The sequence below is a fragment of the Myripristis murdjan genome, chromosome 7 (genome assembly GCF_902150065.1).
Source record: "Myripristis murdjan chromosome 7, fMyrMur1.1, whole genome shotgun sequence".
Taxonomy (NCBI): Eukaryota; Metazoa; Chordata; class Actinopteri; order Holocentriformes; family Holocentridae; genus Myripristis; species Myripristis murdjan.
The window spans coordinates 16484071-16511028 of NC_043986.1; the positions used below are offsets into that span (position 1 = coordinate 16484071).

General features: G+C 41.9%; 3 protein-coding genes across 8 annotated transcripts in view; 1 reads left to right on the top strand and 2 right to left on the bottom strand.

Annotated features, from left to right (window-relative positions):
* Positions 1 to 131: 131 nt before the first annotated feature.
* Positions 132 to 7685, bottom strand: ddx20 (DEAD (Asp-Glu-Ala-Asp) box polypeptide 20). Its single transcript, XM_030054887.1, has 11 exons — positions 7450 to 7685; positions 6678 to 6772; positions 5997 to 6165; positions 5790 to 5904; positions 5496 to 5638; positions 4534 to 4672; positions 4295 to 4353; positions 4096 to 4178; positions 3741 to 3846; positions 2367 to 2468; positions 132 to 1616 (listed from the first exon to the last, which is right to left on the bottom strand). The coding sequence occupies exons 1-11, from the start codon at positions 7643 to 7645 to the stop codon at positions 346 to 348; spliced, it is 2478 nt and encodes an 825-aa protein (XP_029910747.1). The 5' UTR covers positions 7646 to 7685; the 3' UTR covers positions 132 to 345.
* A 2383-nt stretch (positions 7686 to 10068) lies between these two features.
* On the top strand, positions 10069 to 12237 carry parapinopsina (parapinopsin a). The gene is made up of 5 exons (XM_030054896.1): positions 10069 to 10399; positions 10553 to 10643; positions 11341 to 11578; positions 11691 to 11933; positions 12097 to 12237. The coding sequence occupies exons 1-5, from the start codon at positions 10069 to 10071 to the stop codon at positions 12235 to 12237; spliced, it is 1044 nt and encodes a 347-aa protein (XP_029910756.1).
* Positions 12238 to 13360: 1123 nt separating this feature from the next.
* The window catches only part of LOC115361503 (cyclin-dependent kinase 17-like), a 39426-nt gene continuing 25828 nt past the window's right edge, over positions 13361 to 26958 (bottom strand). For 3 of the 6 annotated variants that reach the window (XM_030054892.1, XM_030054888.1, XM_030054891.1), the window contains 13 exons: positions 23168 to 23224; positions 22959 to 23073; positions 22632 to 22726; positions 22276 to 22338; positions 21794 to 21917; positions 21535 to 21655; positions 19853 to 19950; positions 19615 to 19720; positions 19410 to 19452; positions 19192 to 19282; positions 19030 to 19107; positions 17269 to 17390; positions 13361 to 16340 (listed from right to left, as the gene is read on the bottom strand). In XM_030054892.1, coding sequence (XP_029910752.1) covers positions 17287 to 17390; positions 19030 to 19107; positions 19192 to 19282; positions 19410 to 19452; positions 19615 to 19720; positions 19853 to 19950; positions 21535 to 21655; positions 21794 to 21917; positions 22276 to 22338; positions 22632 to 22726; positions 22959 to 23073; positions 23168 to 23224 — 1095 coding nt within the window. In that variant the 3' untranslated portion in view covers positions 13361 to 16340; positions 17269 to 17286. The remainder of the gene's footprint in view (positions 16341 to 17268; positions 17391 to 19029; positions 19108 to 19191; positions 19283 to 19409; positions 19453 to 19614; positions 19721 to 19852; positions 19951 to 21534; positions 21656 to 21793; positions 21918 to 22275; positions 22339 to 22631; positions 22727 to 22958; positions 23074 to 23167; positions 23225 to 26958) is intronic. The other 3 variants (XM_030054893.1, XM_030054889.1, XM_030054890.1) reach the window with 2 other exon arrangements.

Below are 26958 nucleotides of genomic sequence, written 5' to 3' on the forward strand. Positions count from 1 at the left end.
CTTTATTAGAAAAACAAATGGTAACTCATACAGAACATTTTCTGAAAACTCATTTGATAATCCATTAATTCACTCAAAGAATGCATAATTTTATAATTAATTTGATAACAGCTTTTTTTAGAGAGAGAGAGAGAGAATTGAAGTGCCAGTACTAACAGTTCAGGACTACCTTCAGATGATTAAAGCCAGAACTGCAAAAAAAAATTAGTTGAGTACTTTTGTCCAAATTCATGTTTACAACAGATATTCAGACAAATTCTTAGGCTCTGGTTCAGTTCTTAGGATTTAGTTCTTTGTATAAAGACAGCATCATTTGGCATCTCAAATGCCAACCCCACAGACCGGTCAGTGTTTCAGCAGTTCTTGAATGTAGACAGCATTCATACGATATGCTGCCATCCAATTGTGGGCTAGACTATAGTAACTATGGTAACCATGCTGCTGAGGGGGGAGCATGGAGGCATAGTAATTATCCCAAGCTCTGTAATAGGATCCCCAATAACTTTCAGTGCTCCGCTCATCCTCTTCCTCCTCCTCCTCATCCTCCTCCTGCTCCTCTTCTTCGTCAATCATTTCATCCCTTTTTGCCTTTGGCTCCCGAGACATATCCGAGACATTTTTACTCTGTTTCCAAACCTCCCCATTCATCTCACTCCATTCATCTCTACCAGTTGCTGCTGGAACCCTCCAGTTTGTCTGCCAACTATCATTAATATCTGGTGAAAATCCATTGTTCTGAGGCTGGGAGAAAGCTCTCCCCTTAGGTGCACAAGTTGTCTCATGGCACATCTCAGGCACAGAAGGAATACGAGCTTTGGTTTTAGAGGGGGCTAGCCTTGGTTTGGCCATGCTGGATTCATGCCTAGCTTCACTCTGAGCTGGCTGGGTGACGGTAACAGCTCGGTTTTTACCTCCTCTGGTCTGTAAGCCTCCAAGTGTCTCATCATCCTGCTGGCTGTCCTCCTTGTCAGAGTATGAGCTTGAAGAACCAGAAGATGACCTTGGATGGGACAGGTTAGTGTCCTGACGTTCCCTGTTTTGCATCCGTGTAAGAGTGTGAGGTCTGTCATCGCCAAGCGTGAGCACCTCTCTGTATCCATGCTGGTCGCTGACACCATCCTCATCTCCTTGACCCCTGAACTGCCTGATCACCTCCACCGATCTCCCCAACCCTTTAGTAATGAAGCTGTGGAAGTCTGACTCTGCCTCTTCAAAGGTCAAAATCCTTGACCCGTGATTCTTGAAGCAACTGAGTGGGGGGATCTTCGGCAGAGCCTCTTGTTGCTCCTTACGAGTAAGAGGCAGAGAGGTGTCAGGATTAGCTGGAGCCCGAGGAGTGGTGGAGAGCGTATCCTTTGTGGGAGATACTTTTTGAGGATTTCTTTCACCCTTTACTCGCGGTTGGGGTGCAGCATGTCTCCTCTCTGGCTTGTTTGGTCCACTGTCCTTTAATGAAGCAGAACTGGGTTCCTGTCCCCTGGAGGAGGTGGCCTCAGTCTTGGCCAGTCTCTTCTTCTCTGTCCCTGAGAAAAGCTTGGGAATGGTGTCTGGAGCGGCGGCCTCAACACTGACATCCCAGTCACATGTCTCCTCCATCAACCCAGGCTCTATGGGGGCTGAGAGGATGGAAGACAGTTCAGATGACAGTTATATGGTTCATACACTCTATTTAGAAATGGTTTTACATTACTTATCCATAAAGTTTAGCTTAATTTCTATGAGTATATAAGAAAACATTTTTTTTAATTGACACTGAAAAGGTGTGTTTTGTAAATGTTGTCAGTTTACATCTCGAATAACATAAGAGCTTTTCTAGAACAAGCCAGTAACAGATATACACTTAAGTAAGTTTTTTGTTTCTTTTTAATTCTGCTCCAATTTGAAACAACATAATTTGCAATTGTTTTGACCAAAAATGTGGATTTTATTTACCTTGAGGTAAAATAAGCTACTGTCAACTTTTTTCCACCAGACTGAGGCAAAGTGACGCACAAATACAGACGAGAAATACTAAAGCACCACCACAATGTTCCACTTTCTATTATTTTTTTTTTTAATCCACATTAATTAATGTTGCTTTAGTCAGATTCCCATGACTTTTCTGAAAAGTTTTATGAAATATTAACGTTCCATTTCCAGAACCTGGAAATGTATTTTCAATTTACTAACTTTTCCATGTTGTTTCGACTGTGTGAGCCCTATAGTTTTGAGCACGTCTCCAAAATAAGAGATTCTTTTTCTACATCAACATTAACGAGAAGCTTTGTCTACATAAGAAGAAAAAATAACAATAAAGACAAAGGTTAACAAATGCTGCACGGAAAGATGAATGCATCCTGTTCCTGACAGACGTGTACAGAACTCACATGGTAATGCAGTCAAATTGAGGTTGCATTTTTGGGCAATGGCCATCATCTTGTTCTCCTCCTCACCATGGCAACAGTAGGTCACCGCCAGCCCTTGAGTGCCTGCCAACAAAGTGCACTCCATGAGAAGCCATTCATAATGGGCAGGGATGGTATGAAGAAGGATGTGCAAATTGTGTCTAAAGACAGAATGTACACACACTTGCACACACACACACACACACACACGCACACACACACACACACACACACAGGCACAGTGTTTGAATTTTATCCCGTTTCCTAGATGATGCACAATTTTAATCAAGGTAATTATGATAATTAAATGCAGGTGATTAGGAACCTATTGACCTTGTTCATTGAGATACACGTGTCAGCAATCAAGGCGAAAAGCTGAGCTGCCAATGTCTGTTTAATGCAGGCAAAAAGGGTGGTTAATGTTCTTTGGTCTAGCAAATCAACTCATTTAGAACAAAATCACAGATGAGAGAAGCCGTTTTTCCACATAATGACACCTGGAGAGAAACTAAAACACTGCTGCCAGGGTTGCGCCGATGCACAATGCGCATTAGACACTAACAATGGGCTGTGCCATTGCGTATGTGACATGGAAATGTGGAGGAATTTTTCATCAGAAATTACTTTGATAATAACATTTTGCTTTTACAAATGTAGCCACCAGCCAAAACAATAAAATCACTGAATAAGAGTCGTTGAGAACAATGCTCTGCGGAGTCAGTGGAGCTAAAGAAACAAGCCTTGAGTCAGACAGACACACAGTCCCACTGTTCTCACACAGAGCTCCCAAAAGGCAGCGAGCGAAGCCCTTTCTCTTCACTTCTAACTTGTTTCAAGTCCATATGAAGTATGGCAAGGCTAGTTTAGCTTGTGTTTTTGTGAATAGTTACAGGCAAAACAATGTTTATCTGAAAATAATGTTTTCCCCAAAATATGAACTAAATGGAGCATGAAACTTGAATTAAATGTGGCAGGACCGCTCGGGGCAGCCCCTCTCTCCTGTCTGAAGTCATCAGCCACTAGGGATGTTTGACTGGGTGATGTGACAATGTGCAAATGTTGGACATCAAATAATCCTGACTGCTGCTGCCTCTGATCTCATGCTGCTACAGTAACCAAACACAATTGGCACTGTGGCATGAAATAGCAGCTAAACACAGGAGTTACTAATGACATTAATTACAGATCTTTTCCATTTATCCAAGACTCTGGTATTGTGCACGCTGGCTCACTGGAAATACTCTGGTACACTCAAATGGAACAGACCCTTAATTACTGTCATTAGTAAGAACCTGTATTTACCATACCAATTCATCTCAAAATGGCTGCTGTGAAAAAGGTCAATTAAAGACAAACCAAAGCGCCCGGCCCGTCCGATGCGGTGCATGTAAGTCTCCCAGTCCTGGGGCACATCAAGGTTTATCACTAGGTTTACTTTCTCTGCATCAATACCTCTGGAAGTCTAAGAGACAGAGACAGAGAGAAAGAGAGAGTTGCAAGTTACATTTTTAAATTTGCCCAAAAGAGGGAACACTGGGAGGGAAACACTGAAAGAAATGTTTAGAGCCTGTGGCCCAAAGCCTGAGGTCAGATTCATAGAGTGAAAGAGAGAGAGAGTAAAGGACAGAGGGATAATAATAATAAGGATGAAAGTACAGAATTTAATTAAAAAAAAAAAAATAGGGCATGATAAACGCTGTATGCATCTCACCAAGTCAGTGGAGATGAGCACCCTGCACTGGTACTGCTTCAGTTTTGACATGGCCTCCAGTCTCTGGTCCTGACTCAGACCACCTGTGCACAATATCACACCCTGTCACATCATATCATTTCATATAAACTGAAACAAACTCTGCTAAGACAGCCACTGATACAAAATATTTGCTGAATCCCCATGAACTTGGCTTCACCTGAGATACACACAGCAGGTAGACCTTTGGAGGACAGGATGTCTGCCAAGTGCTGAGCCCTGTAGGAGCCAAGAAACACTTCCAAAATCAATTTTTGTAATTCACATGAATACAGTTTAAATTCGCCAGCATGCAAAGAAGTCAATTAAAACAATTAAAACAGCTATTTGTTCTCTGACGATGATCAAGACCACTGTCACTTATACAGAGGAAGGCATCTGTTAAAGCAACAGTGTCACCTTGTGTGCAGGTTGGAGAACACCAGCGCTTGGTTGAACGGGATTTTACTGAACAGCTCCAGCAAATGCAGCACCTTTTCCTCGAAAATCTTGTGAGGTAGAGCATGGGACTGCACCAGCTTGTAATACTGCTTCAAACCTGGCAGGTGGCACACAATGAGACACACATTAAGGAGAAATCGTTCAGGTGAACATAGCTGACTTAAAAGAATAATACCACTATTTTTTTATGCGTGTTCTGATCAGCTAAATTTCCCTTCTCGTTTATAATAATAATCCTCCTGATGTCTGCACACAGTCAATATAACGGAATATATCAGGGCTTGTTTTCCCACTCTCAAAAAGAAGCAATTTGCTGCCATTAGTTTTTGTACACTATGAAAAACAACTTCCACAGATTTTAACATGCCTTGCTATATGCTGTATAATCCATCATGGCAAACATGATGAATTTTATGTTGTTTCTCTGTTTATCATTATTTCACTGAGCTTGGGCTGAGTGTTTTCATATCAGTGTGTGCAGTGCTCTGCAGTCTGTTCACTATCAATCACCTCACTCTCAAAGGAAGAAATTGAACTCTCCACTGGTAAACAAATCCATCAAAATCATAGCACCTTAGAAGTGTTATTGTCAAATCCAAATCTTAATTTAATATTAATATCTTATTATATAATTTCATTTCAAGAGATGTTTGATAATGTTATTTTGTGTTTTTAAATGAATAAAAAAAAAACAATTTCATACAAAATGTATTGTGTAATCACAGGGGGAAACAAAAACTAGATGTCAACAAAAGCAAATGGACTATTAACTCAAAATGACACTGTATTCCTTTGAATTGATTCAATATTAAATAACACAGCTGGTAATTAATCCCATTACGCTCCAAATCCTGTTTAGGTATCTGTGTGGTAATTGTAATAATAAAACAAAAATAGGCCAACAATGTAAGGACCCCTACCTTTGAGTCCTGGGTCATTGGGATTAAGTCTGACAAAGGTGGGCTCTCTCATGTAGCGGGCAAGGTGCTGAGCGAGGGATTCTGGGTAGGTGGCCGAGAGCGCAAGCATCTGTTTGTTCACAGGCAGAGAAGAGAAGATCCAGCTGCAGGGGAAAGACAAGTGAGTGAGTTTCAGGGTTCATTTTGTGAGAAAGCACATGATTTACTTACACTGTTTAACTGTCATGTAACTTGTGTGTGTGTGTGTGTGTGTGTGTGTGTGTGTGTGTGTGTGTGTGTGTGTGTGCATCTTACTTGATCTGTTCCTGGAAACTGCCTTCCTCTAATAGCTTGTCTGCCTCGTCCAGAACAAACAGCCTGATGCTGGCTGTGGACAACATCCCCAACTCTATAAGCTGCTTGATGCGACCTGTGGATGTAAGCAGGACAAGGGACACGGTTACAGAAGACAAGGAACATTACAGTGGTTTCCTTAATGCTCCCCTGGTGTTGGACACTCACCTGGTGAGCCCACAGCTATGTGGCACTTCTTCAGATGGGGTTTGTCCTGGCTCACAGGCCTGCCGCCGATGAACACATGGCACTCCAGGCCCTCCATGGCGCTGCCTATGGCCATCACCACTGAGTGGATCTGCACCGCTATCTCACGTGTAGGAGCCAGCACTAACACCTGCGGGGCAAACACGCGCTCTTAGTGAAGGATTTGGAGTGTCAACAGTCGAAGATGTTTGACTGGAAACAGATTGAGGCTGGACAGGCATCAGGTAGATACGTTATCCATTCAGTAAGACTTTAAAGCTCACAACATTACAGCTTGCTAGAATACAGCCATGATCTCAATGACAAGACATGCCTCTACTTGTGCCCTCTTTCATTTAAATTTGTAAAAATGAGCACTCAGTTTGTCTCTGAAAGACTGACAAGTGGTTTAAAGTCTCAAAGTGATGCCTACTCTGTTATAGGCAAAAAAATAAGCAGAATGATCATCTTTGACACCAAATGATACATTTTATTTTCCTTTGAGATTATTTTAATTCATTACCAGTCAAAGGACGCCCGCAGGCTACACAATTTTTACTTCAGAAGGCCATTTAGGCTAGCGCTAAGATTAAAAACATGAAAATTATTTTGTCGCGTAACCCCCTGGATAGTCTCTAGATCCAGCAGACTGAACCAGCTCACCTGTGTTGTGTGGTTCTCCAGGACCAGAGAGTCCAGAGCGATAGTGCAGAACACACACGTCTTCCCCGTGCCAGACTTGGCCTGCACTATCAAATCTGAAACAACATGTGCAAACTATTAAGCCAGAAAAACAAACATTTCCAACACTGTATTTCATATTCACCAAACCATGTCACAAGATACACAACCATGACGGCACGGACCCTGGAAGCAGAGTAAAACTTATTTTGTTCATATAGTGGAGGGAGAGTTTGTCAGTGTGTGCTGCACATGTACAAAAACACATGCATTTCTTCTTGAATAGGAGCAAATTATAGGTTCAGATGCAGAACATTAATAACAAAATGGCAGAGCCTACTGTCTCCATGTTTTGTTTTGTTTTTTTCTAAATTATTACATGGAAGGGAAGACTGAATATCATATATCTTATCACTGTAGGCTCTTGTCTGACAGATGGAGGGCAACAACTTATTTTTTTAGTATTTTAACATAGCATGGAGGAGTATTCTGGTAAGTCTCCTATACACATCCGTAAGAGCGCAGATGCAGTTTAATATCCTGTTTCTGCTAATACACACACACACAGATTCTCTCTCTCTCTCACTCAGACACACACACACACACACACACACACACACACACACACACACACACACACACCTAGACACAAATCCACACACACACAAACACAAACACACACACACACACACACACACACACACACACACAGAGACACACACACATTTAGTGGCATGCAGTTTGTTGGACGCACCGAGTCCACAGCGGCCCAGCGGGATCGCTTTGAGCTGGATCGGGGAGGGTTTCTGAAAGCCCGCGGCGGCCAGGCCCTGCAGGACGGCCGGGGACAGCAGCAGCGAGCCGAAGTCGATCCCCTCCGACAACAGCACGTCGTCAGTCCGCTTTCGCGTCTCAATATCGTGGGCAGCTTTCCTCATGGAGGTGGCCATGTTGGCTAGACTGTTTACCGATCACACCGCCGCATCGGTTCAAAGAGCTTCGGCGCTACTGCAGCAAATGTATCGCTTCACCGCCACCTAGTGGCCGGGAGGGTAAATGCGTGTAGATTTTGAGCGATTTGTGTTGAGAATTTCTTGTTTGGCATCCTTTTCAAATAGCCTAGTTTCAGTTCCCCCAGTAATGTATTGCTCAATATGAGTGTATAAACTAGGACTGTCATATTAGAATAAAAAAAAAAAAAAAAAAAAAAATGGGTGTTTAAATGAAGTGTGGCTCTTAGCTTTCTAAAATCCTGAATTCAGCTTCTAGTGACTTCTCTGTGTATGTTTTAACTATATGAGATGAAATGTGGATAATCACAATTGGAAAACCTGTTTAGCAAAGTCATTATAATAGAATCTCAATTTAAAAAAAAAAAAATAAAGCAAATGGAGTATTTTGACAAAGGCTGAGGCAATTATAGAAATAAGCCTATGAGTAAATAAAGAGTGACAATGTGCATATTGAAATTCTCTCTCTTTAAGAATATAAACATTTATTTTTACATAACGGCAGTCCCACCCTATCGAGGAAAAAAATGTTTCTGCTATTTTTGTGTGTGTGCTGATGAATTATACAACTCATGGGACATTTTCAGTTTCTTTATGTCTTCTGTACCAGTGTGGATGGGGCTGCTATTCTGTAGCTTAGCCTGATCTCTGACCTTCCTGTGGGAAAAGCCAAGAAAGACAGCGTTATTGCATTACTGATACACAAATAGTTCTGCATGTGTGTCTCAAGATCAAGAGCATGCATGGTGAAATGTAGACATTCATACACTGTGAAGTAGTTCTGTGATCATAATTACAGGTATATGATTTATTCAGCGGTAAGTCTTTTATTGGGGGTTAATTGATTGCCAAAAGATATTAGCTTTTCTTGGACTGGAAACCTGGAGTTGCTCATCCTATCTTATTCTTATTTTTTGTTGTTTGTCTACTCAGATATTGATATTGATTTAAAGACAACCCAAGCACTGAAAACAAACTGTGATATGACTCGCCCAGAGAGGACAGCTGTCCAAATGAAGTTTTCCAAACTGCACATAGAGACACAATTTTCTTTCTTTCTTTCTTTCTTTCTTTCTTTCTTTCTTTCTTTCTTTCTTTTTCTTTCTTTCTTTCTTTCTTTCTTTGCATCTGACTGGCAGTATGACCATGCTTCAGCAAACATGTTGAACAATATTTCTTCCAGCTGAATTCTTTCAGCTGTGGCACATTTTCTCCCTTTCAGACCATGAACTCTTGCTGCGATGTTAAAAAAAAAAAAAAAGAAAAGAAAAGAAAAGGAAAGAAAGAAAAAAAGTAGGGCCTGTGCAGTGCTGATTACTCTTGGAAAGTGTAAACATTATATCATATTAATGCTTTTGAGACATACACAACTACACACATGCTTTCATCCTCGACACATTAAACCCATATTGTCTTACTCAATATATAGACTATAACCCTGTAACAACGCATTTTGTAATCTCACTGCATTTTGTAATAAATAACTTATTACATAATGTGCCTGTTATTTCATGTTGCATAGGTTGTCTTTTTTATGAATATGGAACAATTCAGTGCAATATGTAATAACATGCCACAGTCTCTATTGGGATTAAGTGCCATACCTTATTATTGTATTTTGTCCATATTGTAATAAATTACAACAAAAAGTGGGAAAACTTATTACATTTTGTGTTCAAGGATTTTATCACAAACCGAGGGAAAAGGTTATTACCTTTTGGAGAGTTGTAACAAAATGTGGTGTGATTACATAATGAGTTATTAGCTGCCCATGAATCTACAGCTCAGTAAGCAGCTGCCTGTGATGACTCATGGGCAGCTGTAGATCCAGCAATCAAGGAAAGTGCAGTCTTTTAGGATATTAAACAGAAGTATTGTCTCCTCAATCCGGATCTGAGGATTTGGTTTTTGAGAATTAAATGTCATGATCTGGAGCCCCTCTCCTCTTAATAGGCTTATTAGAGCGTCCCATCCCCAACTCTCTGTTTGAGCTGTGCTGGAAGAACAGTCATACCGAATCTATAGAGAACAACAGTTCACAGTCTGCACTTGCTCCATATTCTTGGTGTTTGCATCAGTCAGTGATGTTGCTGGATTATCAAACTGTCTTTCTGATTCAGCTCTTGCCAGTGCTGCTCACCGCTTTTATCAATTTTGTTTCACATTTTGTTCAGCTTCTGCTATGACCTGTCAGCATCTTGGACTTCAGTTGGATTTCATTTTAACTTAAGTTGCAGCTGGACTGTAGAAACTTTATTTTCATTGCAGAAGGCAATTTGTGGTAACAGCAGGGAGTCTCACTGGGTTTTGAACATTGCATGGGAGGAATCCCTAACATAATCTTACCATCCACACTGACCAAAATGGACCACCTCAGCCTCAATGGAAACTCATCTGCGTCTCACCACTCAGTCAACACACCCCTTATGTCTCAGACCGGCTTCACAATTTTGGCTGTTATCATGGGTGTGTTCTCTGTGGCTGGGATCATCCTCAATGTCCTGGTGGTGGTGGTGACAGTGAAACACAGACAGCTGAGGCAGCCACTCAGCTATGCCTTGGTTAACCTAGCCATATGTGACCTGGGCTGTGCTGTGTTTGGAGGTCTGCCCACCACTGTAACCAGCGCTATGGGATACTTCAGCCTGGGGCGCCTGGGCTGTGTCCTTGAGGGCTTTGCTGTCGCTCTCTTCAGTGAGTCAATTAAGAATCAGTCTGTGCTACTCTTCTTCCATGTGCAAGCTTTATTTTAAATTTGATATGATTTTATTTGCATGTTATTCAGTGCAAAGCTCAGTACTGGTGGACTTTCATGAAGGACTTAAATCATCCCCTCTTCCCTCCCAGGTATCACAAGTCTGTGTTCAGTGGCTGTAATTGCTGTTGAACGCTATATAGTAGTGTGTTGTCCCATGGGTGCCGTCCTGTTCCAGACAAGGTAGGTGTCATCAAGATTTTCTGTTTACCTGGCAACCTCTTTGTGAGGTTTAAGTTCAAGTTCAAGTTTATTTATAGCCCTAAATCACAATTTAAACTCTCAAAGGGCTTAACAGGCCCACAAATTGACATCCAACAAAAAGAGACAATGCCCCTGACTTGAACCCTCACAGCAGGCAAAAAACTCCCCAAGAAACCCAAAGATAATAGGGACCACAAAGAGTTCTCTCTCTTCTCAGCCAACCAAGTGGGTAAAATATAAAATTAAATTACTCAGTGAGACTGAATCAAAAAATGAACTAACTAGTTTGTTCGGTTTATGCTTGTCATACATGCCCTAACCTGTTAGATTCATTTGATTCATTTAGACTTGATTTTCTAGATTTGATTTGATGAACTAATGAGTGAGCACCCATTGCACTCCTGAATGGACTGGAAGGGTTACTCTTCCCAAGATGTATTCCATTTTTTATCTTTTTGGCATTTGAGCCTTTTTGGGAGTTTTTTTTTTCTTGCCTGCTGTGAAGGCTCAGATTAAGGAGTGTCACTTTGCCTGCTATAAATTGTGGGTCTTTAAAGCTATTTGCGACTGCAACTACTGACAAAGGGCTCTAAATAAGTGGTCTTGAACTTTACACAGGGTAAAAAGGTTGATTGTTGCTCCAGCTAGATCCTCCTGATATTTCTGTTCTCCTCAGGCATGCAGTGTGTGGCGTGGTGCTGTCCTGGGTGTGGTCGTTTGTGTGGAACACTCCGCCGCTGTTTGGCTGGGGTAGTTTTGAGCTGGAGGGTGTCCAGACCTCCTGTGCCCCTAATTGGTACAGCCGCGATATGGGGAACATGTCCTATATCATCATTTACTTTCTCTCCTGCTTTGCCGTGCCCTTCTCCATCATCATGGTCTCGTACTCTCGTCTTCTGTGGACCCTGCGACAGGTGGGAACTCATACAAATCAGCAGTGAGGCTAAGGTGGGAGGGATAGGTTGGATGGAAGATCATAAACAAAGTGTGAGTTCTTGCTTTTATTGCAGTGTTTTCATGTCTAAGGTGACCAAACTGCAGGTGTCTGAGGCCAGCAGCACAAATCGCATGGAGGTGCAGGTGGCACGCATGGTAGTGGTGATGGTGTTGGCCTTCCTGGTGACCTGGTTGCCCTATGCAGCCATGGCCCTCGCTGTCATCCTAGACTCCGAACTCTATGTTGACCCCATCATCGCTACCATACCAGTTTTCTTGGCTAAGAGCAGCACAGTCTACAACCCCATCATATATATATTCATGAACAGACAGGTAACCCCTCATCATGCACATGTAGATGCAAAGACAAGTAAACAAATTCACACATATTTAAGTGAACTGAACTGAATTGGACTTTATCGGTTAAAATACATGGAAAGTAGTTTTGTCTTCAATAGTGTGCCACTGTGTGCTGTCTCTGTGTGTGTGTCTCTAGTTCCGGGATTATGCTGTTCCCACTGTCCTGTGTGGCTGGAACCCATGGATTTCAGAGCAACAAGTCTCTGAGGCCGAGACCACCGTCTACTCTCTGAACAAGAGCCAGAAAGCCTCCACGAAAGAAGTTATGAAAGAATAAAATTGTATGTCTATCCCTATTCCTTATGAGGCCACAGGAGACCATTAGTGCAACCATCAAACAACGGACACAGGGTAGACACCTTTTTCACCTGACAAGCATCCAGGATGACGAGAGTGTGATCAGAGAGACCAAAGCACGTGATGTCCAGGTGTAAATGCAGCCAAGACACACTGAAGACCGACTCACCTAGCAGCCATAACTGGAGGTGGTCAAGGATGAATAAGATGGCAACAGTAACAGCATATCTAGACACAGTCCAGATAGAAAGATGCATGTTAAAGATGTCAAAGCGGCCGTGCATATTCTGTACAATCCCATAGACAGAAAGGGAGGCAGCCAGAGAGAAGGAGGAGACAACCACCATAATATGAGACACTGACAACAGTGTTCAAATTCATGTTGCCTGCCTCCTCCTACAGAGGCCGTCATAACTTTTCATGTCGTCTGACAATAAAGACAAATGCACTGCCTCATCCATTGTCGTATATTTTGTTGATGTGTAATTAATCCAGAACACACTATATGATACTTAATCCTAACCCTAATTACATAATCTTTAAACCACAGACATGGATTATGGAAAATCAATTTTTCTTTAACAAGTGTTAACGATGAGATGTATGTACGCATGTGTTTATGGTATTTTTAACTGTTTATGGGTATCTAAACCTCTGTAATTTCAATAAATTAATTATTCTTTCATCGGTGGTTGGATTACTTAGGATAAGTAGCTTATAGATGATAGTGCATGTGTGTCTGTGGGTGTATGTGTGGGACAGAGCCAAAATCAAATGTCTAATTGCAAATGTTGTTTACTAATTATTTAAAATATTTCCAAATTTCTGTTTGAGTTTAATGCCAGATGTGAGCACAAATTAGCTTTTTGCAAAACATGAATATTAGTTGTTGTAATACATTTTTAGCTCCATCATGCTTGGCTCAGTCAGAGGCCATGTAAGTAAGAAAATCAAGATAAGCACCCTTACAGTAATCCGCTGTTGTAATCTCCTTGCCGCTGCCCTGTAGTAATAGCAGATGACTGGCATGTAAATAAATCTGCTCTACAATGTAGTCAGTCACTGCATAGCAAGATAATTTCAAACGATTTAATGACAAGAAATAAGTAATCAGGTTTTTTATTCTTTATTAGGTGTACACAACCCTTTTGCTTTTCAAGGTCTGTGCTCAAACATGGTACACACCCCTCACACACAAACAAGCCTTTGTCATCTTATGAGCTTTATGGCTTTCATTGGTAAAAATCAAAATAATCAGTATTTTTTATTCCTCTGCACCATGACAACCACACTCCAGCCTTTTGGATCCAGCATGTTAAACAGCACAAAAGCCTAACTCATCGTTTTGGTCAAGTCTCACAGTTTGATCATTCACAGTCATTTCCCCCACTTTAAATGAACGCAAATGCAATCATAATCATCCTATTACCTCGGCTCTTTACTGATTACAGAAATATTGCTATGACTTTCATTAATTAAAGGAAAGAAGAAAAAAACACCAGAATGTGAATAGCTGTATCAAACCTGTACACTTTTGTATATACAGAGTGAGGGATCTATGTACACGCTACATACTGACACACTCTGGGTAAATAAGTAGTCCTTCTGACAGACACCGACGTGGCATCACTTCACCATCTCCCAATCGATTCAGTGGACAGATGCAAAAGTGACTGCAGGTCTGTGTCTGAGGAAGAGAAACTCCATTCTACACCTACTATCCATGTCATAGATACAGTACATGTTGACATGTTGATTGATTGGTGTGTGAAACAGTTGTGTGCTTGAGCACTTGATACTTGGCTCTTTAACAACGCTTTGGTCCTGTCGTTTCTGGCAGCCTGTAACAACCACAGCATGAATCAACAGTGTGCAGGAGAGCTGAAAGTGGTGCTAAATATCCAAAGACTACAGTGCCCAGTTAGAAAGACTAAACAAGTGTTGTTGTTTTTTTTTGCTTTACTTTGCCTTGACTGATGATTCAAAGTCAGATTTTGTCACACATCTTGTCTGGTCCCAACACTGGCAGCACATACGTAAAGAAAGTTGATTACTATGTTGTCATTGTCTTCACTTTATTCAATGAACAGTCATTGGATGTTGTTAGTGCTCATCTCAGCCACTATGGGGCAATGTGGTGTTTGATGCAAGAGTCATGTAAAAAGGTCACATTTCAGATTCGTATCAATAGGAAGCATTCCTTTTACTCTTCCAGTGTGCCCTTACTCGGCAGCAGCTATTTCACATACCAACTGAAAACATTGTTTTGTTTTGTTTTGTTTTTTTAGGACAAACATGCTCAAAGAGATGACAAATAAAGACATGGGTAAGGTGTTTTCTGAACAGTAACATTATGGTCAAATTAACAGAGAATGACAAACACACAATCTGACAGGGTGATTCTGCAAATTATTATTATCATTATTATAATTATTATTCACATACAGTCTGAACCAGCCTTGCAAAAGGACTCAACCATGTTCAACATACTCTGCTCTACCAGGGAGACATACAAGACTTGCTGCAGCTCGCAGCGTCCACAAAAGTACACTACCGATAAGTCCTGAGCTCAAGGAATGTGCAACACGTCCCCAGTCAGTCGCCAGCTGTTCCCTTGGGAACACAGATTAAGACCGAGAATGGCATTCTGGGATATCATTGCTTCTGACAAGTAAAAAGAATGATCATATATACAGATTTAATTAAAAAAAAAAAAGAGTAAAAATATATGCATGTGGGGTAAACAGGGAGGGAAGGGCTGTGGAGTGGACTAATCATGATGTAAAGAGGTAAAATCAGGTGCAAAGAGAACATTTCATTGTCAACACTTGTACACCAATGCAACAGCACACAACAAATCAAGACAACTTCTGAGTCAAGGCAAAAGAGGAAGGGGGTGTCTAAGAATGAGCAGGTGAGTTTTTGTACACTTTCCTTTACCTCTAACTATCCTTGCGTACTGAACCAGGAGCATCTTGCAGCGTGGTGTTCTTTACAGCATGTGAGCAAGTGACAAATGCAGTCATTGTTTACCACTGTTTTGTGAATTGCAGAGTGTACTTTGTGTGGTATTGTAGTAGTGAAGCGGCCAATTTGATCAGTGAATTAAATACTTGTGTAGATTTTCCTATGGTTAGTTAGGTATGTATTGTAATCTAGCGTGTACTTCGCATCCTACTCTGCCTGAGTGACTGATGAGGTAAAGTAATGACAGCCACCCTGACCTCTATTGGACAATAAGGTGCTAAAGTTTATCTCTGTAAACTCCAATGATCTGCACACCATCGCGTTCAAGTGAACAAGTAGGTGTGTGTGTGTGTGTGAGAGAGAGAGAGAGAAAGAGAGAGAGATAGAGAGAAACAGAGAGAGGGACAGAGAGAGAGAGAGTGTCTGTTCATCATGTAAAGGGCCAAGAGGTTAGGCGAGGGTTTAGGGTTGAGGTGCAATATTCAGAGTTTGGATTCAGGCTGAGGCGTGTTATGAAAAAGCAGAGTTCTACAGCTCAGTCTCTTATGTACAACAGTCCATCAAAGAGAAGGACAAGAGAGAGTGAGAGCATCCCTCCTTCTCCCCTTCCTTATAAAAACATGCCCACTTCCACTCCTGAGGGGGCTACAGCAGCTCCCCGTCTTCCTCGCAGCTCACTGATACAGCAAGTTCAGTTCAAACCAATTCAGCTCGCCGCCCTCTTCTGGACAGCAGTAGTAGTAGCAGCAAAGAGGAAACTTGTCCTCCTTTCTTGAATCCTTGTCTCAGTGTTCTTTTCTCATTCTTTTTTATACTTGTCTTTAGAGTTGAGTTGTTGTTGTCTTCTCAAGTACAAATTCTTCAGTCTTAATTCTGTGTGGGGTTTTTTTTCCTCCGTTTTGCAGTGTGTGTGTGTGTGTGTTTGTGTGTGTGTATATGTTTTTCTCTCCTTCGACATATGTGTGGCAGGGTGTGTGTGTCTCTCCTTCAGTGTGTGTGGCAGGGTCAGTGAATGTATGTCTGACAGGACAGCTCCGTGCGTGTCACTGTCCTCCTCAGCTCAGCGCCCCCGCCAACACTAAAACAACACACTCTGCCTCCTACTCTTCCCCTGGGCTGAGAGAGAGAGAGAGAGAGAGAGAGAGAGAGAGAGAGAGAGAAATAACAGTTTGAATTTGACGGACACACCACACACTACCATATTCCACTCCATGCCAGTGACAGACCATTTAGCATCACAAAGGCCAAGGCCCAAACAAAATGATCATATGTTTCAATATAATACTGTTTGGTAATCTCATGTCACTGAACCTAAACTATACTTACCAGTGGCTCTAACATTCAAAACTGTACAGGAGAGCAAACACAAATTTTCATGCAAAGAAATTACCAAAAAAAAAAAAAAAATGCATTTCCAACACAAACACACACCCACACTACACCAAACCCATGTTGACTCACACTTACAGACTCAACAAAAAGGCTACATCTCCCGCTGGAGAAACCTGAACAGAACTGCAAATAAACAGAATCAAATGACTCCCCGTTCTTTAATCACATCTTTCCCCGAATGCCCCCTGATGAACATATGACTCCTCTTTCATCCCTGAAATAAAACAGCAGCAGTGCTTTCCCTCAAAGAAAAAGAGGATTAGGAAGGGCAAAGCTGAGATGATGCATGTAGATACAGGTTGTGATGCAAGTAATGGCCGGGGAAAGAGGAGAAAATGAAAAAAAAAAAAACGATAATATAGATTTAGAGAATATAACAATGCAGAGGACCAGATGATTTGGGCATAACCAGGTAATAACACGATAGATAGCAGAATTAATATAGTGATGTGGTTTGGCAGTGCAAGAGTAAATGGAACAACATTCAAACCAGTTGAACGAGATGGGAGAGCCATACACAACGTGAGATTTCAACAAGACAAAAGTCAGACAGAGAAGAAAAGAGCCAACATGAAAGGAAAATACTGTAGGTAGAAATAAGAGAGGGGGGAACTGAATAGGAGGAAGAAAGAATGAAAGAGACCGTATTTACCAGAATGGTAGGGGCCACTCAGCCTGTGGAAGGGGAGGAGAGAGTGTGACTCTGAGCCCTGGGATTGGCTGCTTCTCTCTGGAAGTACTGCGAGGGGGCGGAGCCTAGCTTATGGGCCATCGCTTTTTTTTTTTTTTTTTTTGAGTTGGGGAGGGGGTAGTTGGGGTGGGGTTGGGAGGGCGAGGTGTTTTGGAGGAGGAGTTGGAGTAGGGCACACAAGGGAGGCAGAGAGGATTAAGGAGCAGATGGACAGAGAGAAACAGCATGGGCACCAAGAGAGAAAGAGAAGGGACAGATTATCAGAACATGATAGAGAAGCAGTGGGAGAGCCAAGGAAGAGAAAAGGCAGACACAGACAGTGATTGAGACAGTGAAACAGACTGAGTTACTGAAATAAATCTAAGCAGATGTCAAGAGGGCACGTCAAATATTCACAGTGAATGAACAGAGCAGTCTGCAGAACTCCTCAGCAACCTCTTTAATCAAAATATTGTAATGGGGAGTGTGGTAGAAAATTACTTCCTCATATGTCTGTCGCACAGGTGTCACCCCCGCCCCGGTCTAACTCTGCTGTTTCAACCTTTTTGCTTCCTGCTTCATGTGCCAGTGATCCCCTGATTCCTTGCTGAGTTTTCCTATTCATATTGTGAGTCCTGCTGTGGCCCTCCTGCTCAATAAACCCTGAAACTTAAGCCATGATTTCTATTCATTCATTCATTCATTTTCAGCCCCAGCAGTAATACTCCATCTTTACTCTACTTTTTCATTGATTTATTTTATACTTGATTTTGGTATTAAATTAAAATCAATGATACTTTATTTGGACTGTCTAATGTTAACTTTGGATATACCTGACAATAAACCTTACTGATACAAAGTGGATACTAATTTAAGAGTCAACTGGTAGTCTCTATTGGTAAGTTGATTATTTACATTTCACAGGTTGATATCGCTGTGGTCCAACCAAAACCTTGTATCTCCATACTATCAATTTTTAAGGAACTAGGAAAAACAGTGTTGTCTCTAGGTTGATGACTGTCCATTTTTTAGTTTATATAATTAGTTTAATATTCCCCAAGGTATAACACATAGGGGAACATGCAAATAAAATTACGTTAAAACATGAAAATTGACAAAATTGGAGACACAAGGTTTTCACTGGACAGTCATGATGTGGAGTTAGGATTACCATTGCCCCAGCTATAAAACTCAACCCATACAAAGTTGATACTGTTGAATATTATCTCTAAAATCTATCACAGACATCTTCCTCTATTGATTAATTCCACTCTCTCCTATTTCTTCTTCTATTACAGCTACTGTGCTATTTCTTTGGGTATCCATGAGTCGATGATGGAAACTAGACTTCTGGGGTAACACAAAGGACCAAAAGCAAATTATCATGAATTGTAGAATGATAAATCTGATATCATAGAGTCTCTAGAGTGGTTATATTAGAGTGCACTATGATAGCCATTATTAATATCTGGGGTTGGGTTTTGTGTCTGGTGCGAGCAGGAACCATGTCTATGGTGACTGACCGGGACACTGTGTGTGACATGTATGATCACACTATGGTATGAGAGACGACAGAAATCACAGTAGTTGACAGACAGAAAGAGAGAGATGCATATAAAGAGAAAGGAAGAGGACAGGGAGCAAGACCTGCATGTTGGAGTTCAGTCACTTTTTGTCATCATATTCTCAGAATTCTCATTTCCCTCTTTTTTTCATCCTCTTCTCCCATCTTGGAGGACTTACCCGTCTCTGGGTAGACCGAGGACCTCTTCCCTGGGTCTTTCTGGAGCTGAATGTCCTTTACTGAGAAGATAGATGCGGCTGAAAGCATAAGAGGTTGGTGAGACAGTGTTTGCACTGTAGGTGTGTGTGAGCTAGTCTGTCTGCGTGGAGGAGTGTACTCACTGTCAGCCAGAGTTTGAACCTGCTCCCCAAGACTTCTGAAATACGGGTGTCTGAGTGCGTCTTCAGCTGATACACGCTTCTTTGCCTCAAACTACAGAGAGAGAGAGAGGGAGAAGGAAAATGACAGAGCATCAGAGAGACAAGGGAGTTATTTTTGTCCTCATCTGTAAGGCAAACCAGTTACGCTTTTATTATTCACTACACAGCAGTTTCTTTACCTGTAGAAGCAGTGAGAGCAAGTCATGGCCATCATTGTCTATCCTGTGTGAAGGAGAGAAAGAGGCGGGGGTGTCAGTGCAGGCAAAAGCTGATCCATGCTGGACTACCATTCCTATTGATAATCAATCCTGCATCTACTCTTATTACATGTTAACAGTCTCACAGTCGCTTTACCTATACACACACACATATTAATCAACACACCTGGGTGCATGATTGACAAGGGGCTCTGCATGGTATCGGGGGAAATTGTACGTCTTAAACTCTTCACTGGTGGTAATGCCTGGCCACGTTTCTTCTGTAGGTGTGCCTGTGGGAGGCAGAGTGAGGGAGAAAGGGTGTCTCAGCATATAGAACGTGCACAAACACACACACACACATACACACGCAAATATGTACATGCTGGTGAATACACATCCACGTTCCTCCAGTGCTCGCTCACCAAGGATGCGGAATATGAGGTGCAGCTCATCCTCCACAGTTGATCCAGGGAAGAGAGGTCTGCCTGTGATCATTTCATAAAAGATACAACCAACACCCCTGGAGAAAGTGAACAGACATGAACAGTGAAAAAAAAAAGTCAGAATACTCTAAACAGGTAAAGCTCATTGGTTCTGGTGAAAAATTTATGCACACTAGAGTTTTTTTTAATAGTTTTTCTGTACAATAGAGAATAACTGTACAAAGAAATGCATGTATGTTTTTTAACTAGCGTTTAATTTACTGCCACAAGAGGGAGATGAATCAACAAGAAATGCAAAGTTGCATACCGCAGGTTTTAGGCTGAGGCTACAGTGTTAACGTGTTTATTTGAATTTCACTGAAATTTGCATCTCACCACAGTACTTACACATTTTCAAAATTATACTGATCAGACCAAGGAGGGGAATTACATCATTTGTGTATGTGTCAAATGAAATATCTCAGACATCAGACACTCACCGCTGCATCCCAACATTCAAAGTGATATTGCTTGGTCTATGGGGAAACTATAATTTCAGCTCAAAACAAGGTGACATAAGTGGTGGTGCAGTCATGTCACAAGTTGCTAAACTGTCAATTTAGTAAATGTTTTCTGTTTTATGATAGGAAGAGTTGGTTTGTGGTTTAAAAAATCATGCATGATGAAAGTGGCATTAAATTGGGGTTTATTTGCCTTTAACAGTGGGGTACAACTGATATGAGGATGCCATTTTCAGAAATTTCCATGTTATTTACTGCCAAGTCGGATGTAACACTGCAAAAACATCTTCATCTTAACAAGTCATTTAAGAGCCGTAGTCTGTGTTAAATCTCATTTTTCTAAAAGCAAGTGAAAAAAATTGCCAATGGGATGAAAAAATCCCACTTGTTTTCAATGTTAAATAGCTTGTTTTCAGACATTTTAAAATCAGAGTCATTTTATTGATACTTGTGTTCTGCTTTATTCTGTTTTGTTTGGACATATTTATACTTGATCCCAGAAAAATTCTTGAGACAAGTGCAACAGCACTGGAAACAAGTGGGATTATCTCATCCTACTGTCAGGTTTTTGTTTCACTCTTTTTACAAAAAACAAGATTTTTAACACTGAAATTCCTTGTTAAGCTGGAGATTTTTTTGTAGTGAACAATCATTCAAGGAATATGGCATTACTGATTGGCCCAGACACAGACTGATCAGGGGGGGATCATTTGTGGCGGATGACATGTTTATATCCCTTATGCTGTGGGACTGTTTACACCACATTCCCAACCAATATTCACTCCTAGCCCATTCCACTTTCCCAGCTCCACACACACAGACAGAAGTTTTTATATGTGTGTCATGGCTAGGTGACAGAGCTAAACTTAAGAGGTGAGACAGGTTGAAGTACTGTCACATCCCGAAACCACTGGGGACAGGAAGCAGAGAAGTGTAACCACACCCCGAGGCAAAATAAATATGGGCAGAGAGGGAGAGATAATGCATCAGCGGAGAGCACACTGTTTGTGAGAGTGAATGTACACACTGGGAGAAATGCACTAAGCAAAACAATACGGGGAGGCTTGGGGCAGAGTGATAAGTACATTAGACGGAGTAGTGTGCATGTTTCTTGACATGTGTGTGTGTGTGTATACTGTAGATACTGATGTGTGTGCTCACCACATGTCAATGGGTGTAGAGTACTCAGTGGAGCCCAGCAGCACATCTGGTGGCCGGTACCATAATGTCACTACTTCATTGGAGTAGGTCTTAGTCGGGACAGACTTGGCTCGGGCCAAACCTTAATTCAAACACAGAAATGTCACAAGAAACTGAGCACAGCTTGTCTTTATTTTTTTGTGTGTGTGTCTAACATCTGATAAGTCACTGGACCTCTAAATAAAATTTTAAGACAATAAACAAGAAAAAGTGCTGGTACCAAAGTCTGCCAGTTTGAGCTCTCCCTTTTCGTTGATGAGGAGGTTCTGGGGTTTGAGGTCTCTGTGGAGGACCTTCCTTCTGTGGCAGTAGGCAAGACCCCGCAACAACTGGAAGAGGAAGATCTGAAGAGGAGAGGAGAGTTGCCATTGTTACAGGCTTGATATCACTTTAATGAGTAACTGCCGAATTTATTGGTATCTGCAAATCAGGTTATCACAGCTATGTTACTCGAAAATTTTCAAATTTGATTTCAGACTCGTATTTCTTGTGGAGTGTTAAATGCATATTTCACAAGTCAAGCTGCCAGCCAATTTTATGCAAGCGTCTTGAGTCTAAATCAGAAGAAGATGGTAGCTGTAACCTCTGCTCACTCCAGCATTTTTCACTGTGCGAAATTCAATACTACATTTAAAATATGGAACTTGTTAAAATTCTTCTGTCACTGCAGATTTCTCTACAATTTTTTTTTTTCTGAATTACCTTCACATTGTGAACACTCATAATACTCCCACAGTCATCCATGTACTGCTTCAGATCTTTTTCCTGATGGGACAGAAAGAAAGAAAGAAAGAAAGAAAGAGAGAGAGAAAGAAAGAGAGAAAGAAATGAAGATCGAAAGAAAGAAAAAAGAAAGAAAGAAAGAAAGAAAGAAAGAAAGAAAGAAAGAAGGAAAGAGAAAACACAAACATGAAAACAAGGACAGAACCACAGAAGTGAAAGACAGAGTGAACAGATTAGTCCACTCAGTGAAAATACTAGGTTAGACATATATTCCCTTTAAAGTCACACTTACACACTCACACACACACACACACACACACACAATATAGCCTCACCAGGTACTCAAACACGAGTGTCAGGCACTTGTCAGTGTGGATAATGTCATGGAGGGTGACAATGTTGGCGTGCTTCAAGTCCTTCAGCAGAGACACTAGAGGAGAGAAACACATCAGACGCTGTCAGTCACACACGATCTGCGAGCCACAAGCTAAACTGCTCGTAGATAAGTAACAACCCAGGGCACTGCAAGGCTCTGCAAATTGTTGGGTCTCGATAACAACGTTGAAACCATGAAATCTCCTTGACAACACGGTCCCATGATCCCATGTGTCCTTCAAAATGACATGACTGAAGCTTTTCATCTAGGGTTGTTGGCCCGGTACCTTCTCGGATAGCTGTGCAGGGCGCACCCTCCTCGTGCTCCAGCCGGATCTCCTTCAGGGCTACCAGGTTGTCCGTTAACTTGCTGCGTCCCTTGAACACTGTGGCGTAAGTCCCCTGCAGAGAGGGAGGGGGAGATGACAGGCTCAAGCATTGGCCAGGTGCAGATAACTAAATATGTGGAGAGTTTATATGTGCATATTCATCTCACCTCCCCTAGTTTGTCCAGTTTGATGTAGGTCTCAAGTTTCCCAAAGCCGATTTCAGACTACAGAGGAAGAAGAGAAGAAAGTTGGGGAACTTATGAGACCCATCAAGGTGCATTACCACTAAGCCAGTCCACATCTATTTGGGGAATAGTCTGGTAGTAGGTCAGGCCAGGGTATTTCAGGTAGCTGTCTCTAGAATCAAGTCATGCAGGCCGAGGAAGTTTGTTCAGATTTAAATCCCATCGATGATGACATTTGGCCTACAACTGCTGGAGCCTGAGTCACCAGCCCTTACTTCTGTTTTCCTGTGTGTGTGCATGTGTGAGTGAGTGTATGTGTGTGTGTGTGTGTGTGTGTGTGTGTGTGCGTGTGTGCGTGCGTCTACTAAAACATTAGCTCTATTTCTTCTTGGGTACACTTTATTGCTCCCTGCTCCCTCCTGCACCCATCAAGCAACAGCTCTGTTGCTACTGCAGAGAGACAGCTGGAACACATTAGCCTGATTCCAATGCCTCACTTTACATACACACACACACACACACAGGCACACACACACAAAAATGTTGTTTTTTTTTTACCATAATTCTAAAGAACCATTTCTTGCAACTGAAAAGAACATCACTGGATTTTGTCTAAATTATTGATATTTTCTCAACATAAAGATCTTGCTCTACACTTAATCATTCATAACTGACTGCACAGCATAAACAGAAGAAACATATCTCCTTGGGGTAAATAACACATTATGATTTTGTAAAACTGACAGCCATATTTTCCCTTTTTATGAGATATGAGAGTGTGTGCTACACTTCACACTGGTTCATAAATTTATGTGTTAGAAGATATCACCAATTTCACTGCTCCTTAGTTTTCCTCTTAGAAATGTCACCTCCAGACAAAGCTCAGCCACATGGACGGTGCTTCATGGCAAAGGGCTGTGTGCAAATGCAGAGTGTCAGCTTGAGCACTGGAAACTTTCCTGAGGGTCTTGGCGAGCTTGGTGAACCATTCTCAAGTTTATGTGACAATTTCGTTACTGAGCTCGAGGTTAGGCTATTTTTCAAGGCAGATGACAGATAGTTCTGAGGAGATGACTGTCAAAGTGGCAACTCTCCTGTGGAGCTGCCGTCATTTACACTCTCAGGCGATGCTATGTGAAAGCTACACGTCTACCACACCTGAACAAAAAAAAAAAACATTATTCGACATGTGTCTAACACCTGTGTTTCTAGGAATAATCTTTAACATTTTGGTCAGAGCTTACAGGTCTTAGTCAGATGCTAGGTATGTGCTGAAGCTGCTCCATCTCCAGGATATCGCACGTCCCAAAAAAACACATGCAGATACACGCACGTGTGTATCTCACTGGAGGCTAGTTTAGGCATTTTTGGGCCTAATCAACAAAGTGCAGTTCCTCCTCAGCTCTCCCTCCCTCTATCTCTGTATCTCTGCATGATGATGTCATCGTCAGCTGCACATTATATTCTTTGGCCACAGGAAGTCAGTATAACAAAGGCAACTGAATATGTGCAATCACTTCCACTCCACTCCAATGGGGATTACATTTCCAAACACATATTATGTCTATATGGCTGTCTCGCATCTGTGAATGTGTAGGATATTCTGGATTAACAATTTAAATGAGTTTAGTTTACATATATGTGGCTTCTGGGCTTCTGGGTCATGAACTACAGATGGATGTAGCTATATCAAGATGTGATATCAAAAGGCCAAAAGGCCTGACAGTATTTATCCCTCTCACTACCTCTTGTCCTCATTTCATTGTCCATCTCTGTCAGAGTGTTTTCAGTCCACTTTTATCCACCTATACTTCTCCACTTCCACCCATCTCTCTTAATCTCGGTCCTCTACTGACCCCTCCCAGCATGATCGGGATCAGTGTGCAAGCCCAGTGTTAGGACATGCGTGCATGCATGTGTGTGTGTGTGTGTGTGTGTGTGTGTGTGTGTGAATGAGTATGTCTGTATGCGTATGGGTGTATATAGATATATATGAGGGGGAGGGTCTCCAGTGACCAAGTTAGCTAATGAAGCATGTGATCTCTTTAAAGGCATGCCTAAAAGCCAGCCTAAGAACAAGCTTGGACACAAGATGACACACTTACACACTGTTACAAGTGTGTGTGTGTGTGTGTGTGTGTGTGTGTGTCTGCTTGGACAGATTTTTAATCTTCTAGATGGTGAATTGATCATTTTTTTTTAGCTTAACAGGCATACTCAGCCAAAAACCTCCAATTTATGTAATGTACTCAATAAAGTTTTGCCTCTGATAACTAGTAATACTCAAAAACACTTTTTCAAGGTATGTGTGTGTGTTATGTATGTTCTTTCACATGCAGGTGTGAGTGTAAATGTCTGTGTGTGACTGTGCATGTTTTGGTAGGCAAGAGATTTATGATCTGAATATACACAGACAATATACTCAGATCACAAATATTCTGCATTGTACATATTTCACACACCCTCGTGCCCCACATACATGCATGCACGGACACACACACACACACACACGCACACACACACACACACACACACACACACACACACACACACACACACACACACACACACACACACACACACACACACAATCCCTTCTCTGTTTGTGACAGGCGCTGTCAGGAGCTGTTGGCGAGCTGTGCTACTCATTTGGCAGCAGGAGACAGCCTCATGTGCATTCACACACACACACACACACACACACACACACACACACTCATCACAACGCCCCCCAAGCTCACCCCAGGTCAACTCACTCCCACTCCAGGAAATAAATCTGCAGCCTCTCGTCTTGTCTAAGTGTCGCTGACATGGTGGAAGACGTGCGTATGACCTCACCACAGCTCTGCCTCCACCCCGCTGTCAGTCTCTTAACACAAACATGATGACAAAAACTCTTCCTCTAATACATTTGCAGTACTGCATACAGTGGAGCCATCTTTCCTGCGTGTGTGTGCGTGTCTATGTGTGTGTGTGTGTGTGTGTGTGTGTGTCCGTGACTGAGCGTATGTTTTCGATGGCAAACGGTTCATTCCATTCCAAATGCTCCAGTGAACTCACTCAGCAGAACTAGGTCATGCCTAATTTTGGGGAGGAAAATGACAACAACACACGACCAACACAACATGTCTGTGTGCCTATCTGTGCATGCAAACGCAGGACTGAGGGAGAGAGAGAATTAGCCGATGTATAGATGCAGCTCAGGCTTTGCATATCTTAACTTAATCTTTGCATTTTTATCTATCTATTACTTTGACAAAGAGCTCTGTGAGCAATGACTGTCTACATCGTGGATGAACAAAGTTGAGTTTGAGTCTTGAGCCTGAATTGATGTGTAGTCATAAGGAAGGGCATTACCTAGTCCCCATTTCATTTTCATTAACGTTCCTCGCTGTACCGCCTGAACGAAGGCGTGATGGGGACAGAGAAGATGGATTGACAGAGAGTGGATTGGGTGGGAGAGGAAAATGGAAAGCCTGCTACTTAAGAACAGAGGTGGCAACAATATGTGGGAGGAAAGGAGGACAATTTCATTAAGGCATGTACCATCCTCAGCGCTGGAATCTATCAACCAATAAATAACTACTTCTATGTCACGTTTTCCTGTAAAAGTGCCCGTAGCCGTGGACAGGAGACGTAACCTTGAGGAGTGGTCTGTCACTTGATCTAAATCAATTTAACAATGACATCTACGACAGCTCAATCACTGCTTATATATGTAACCAAAAGGAAAAGGGCTTGCCCTCTGATATCTTGTCTTGACAGGGCATCGG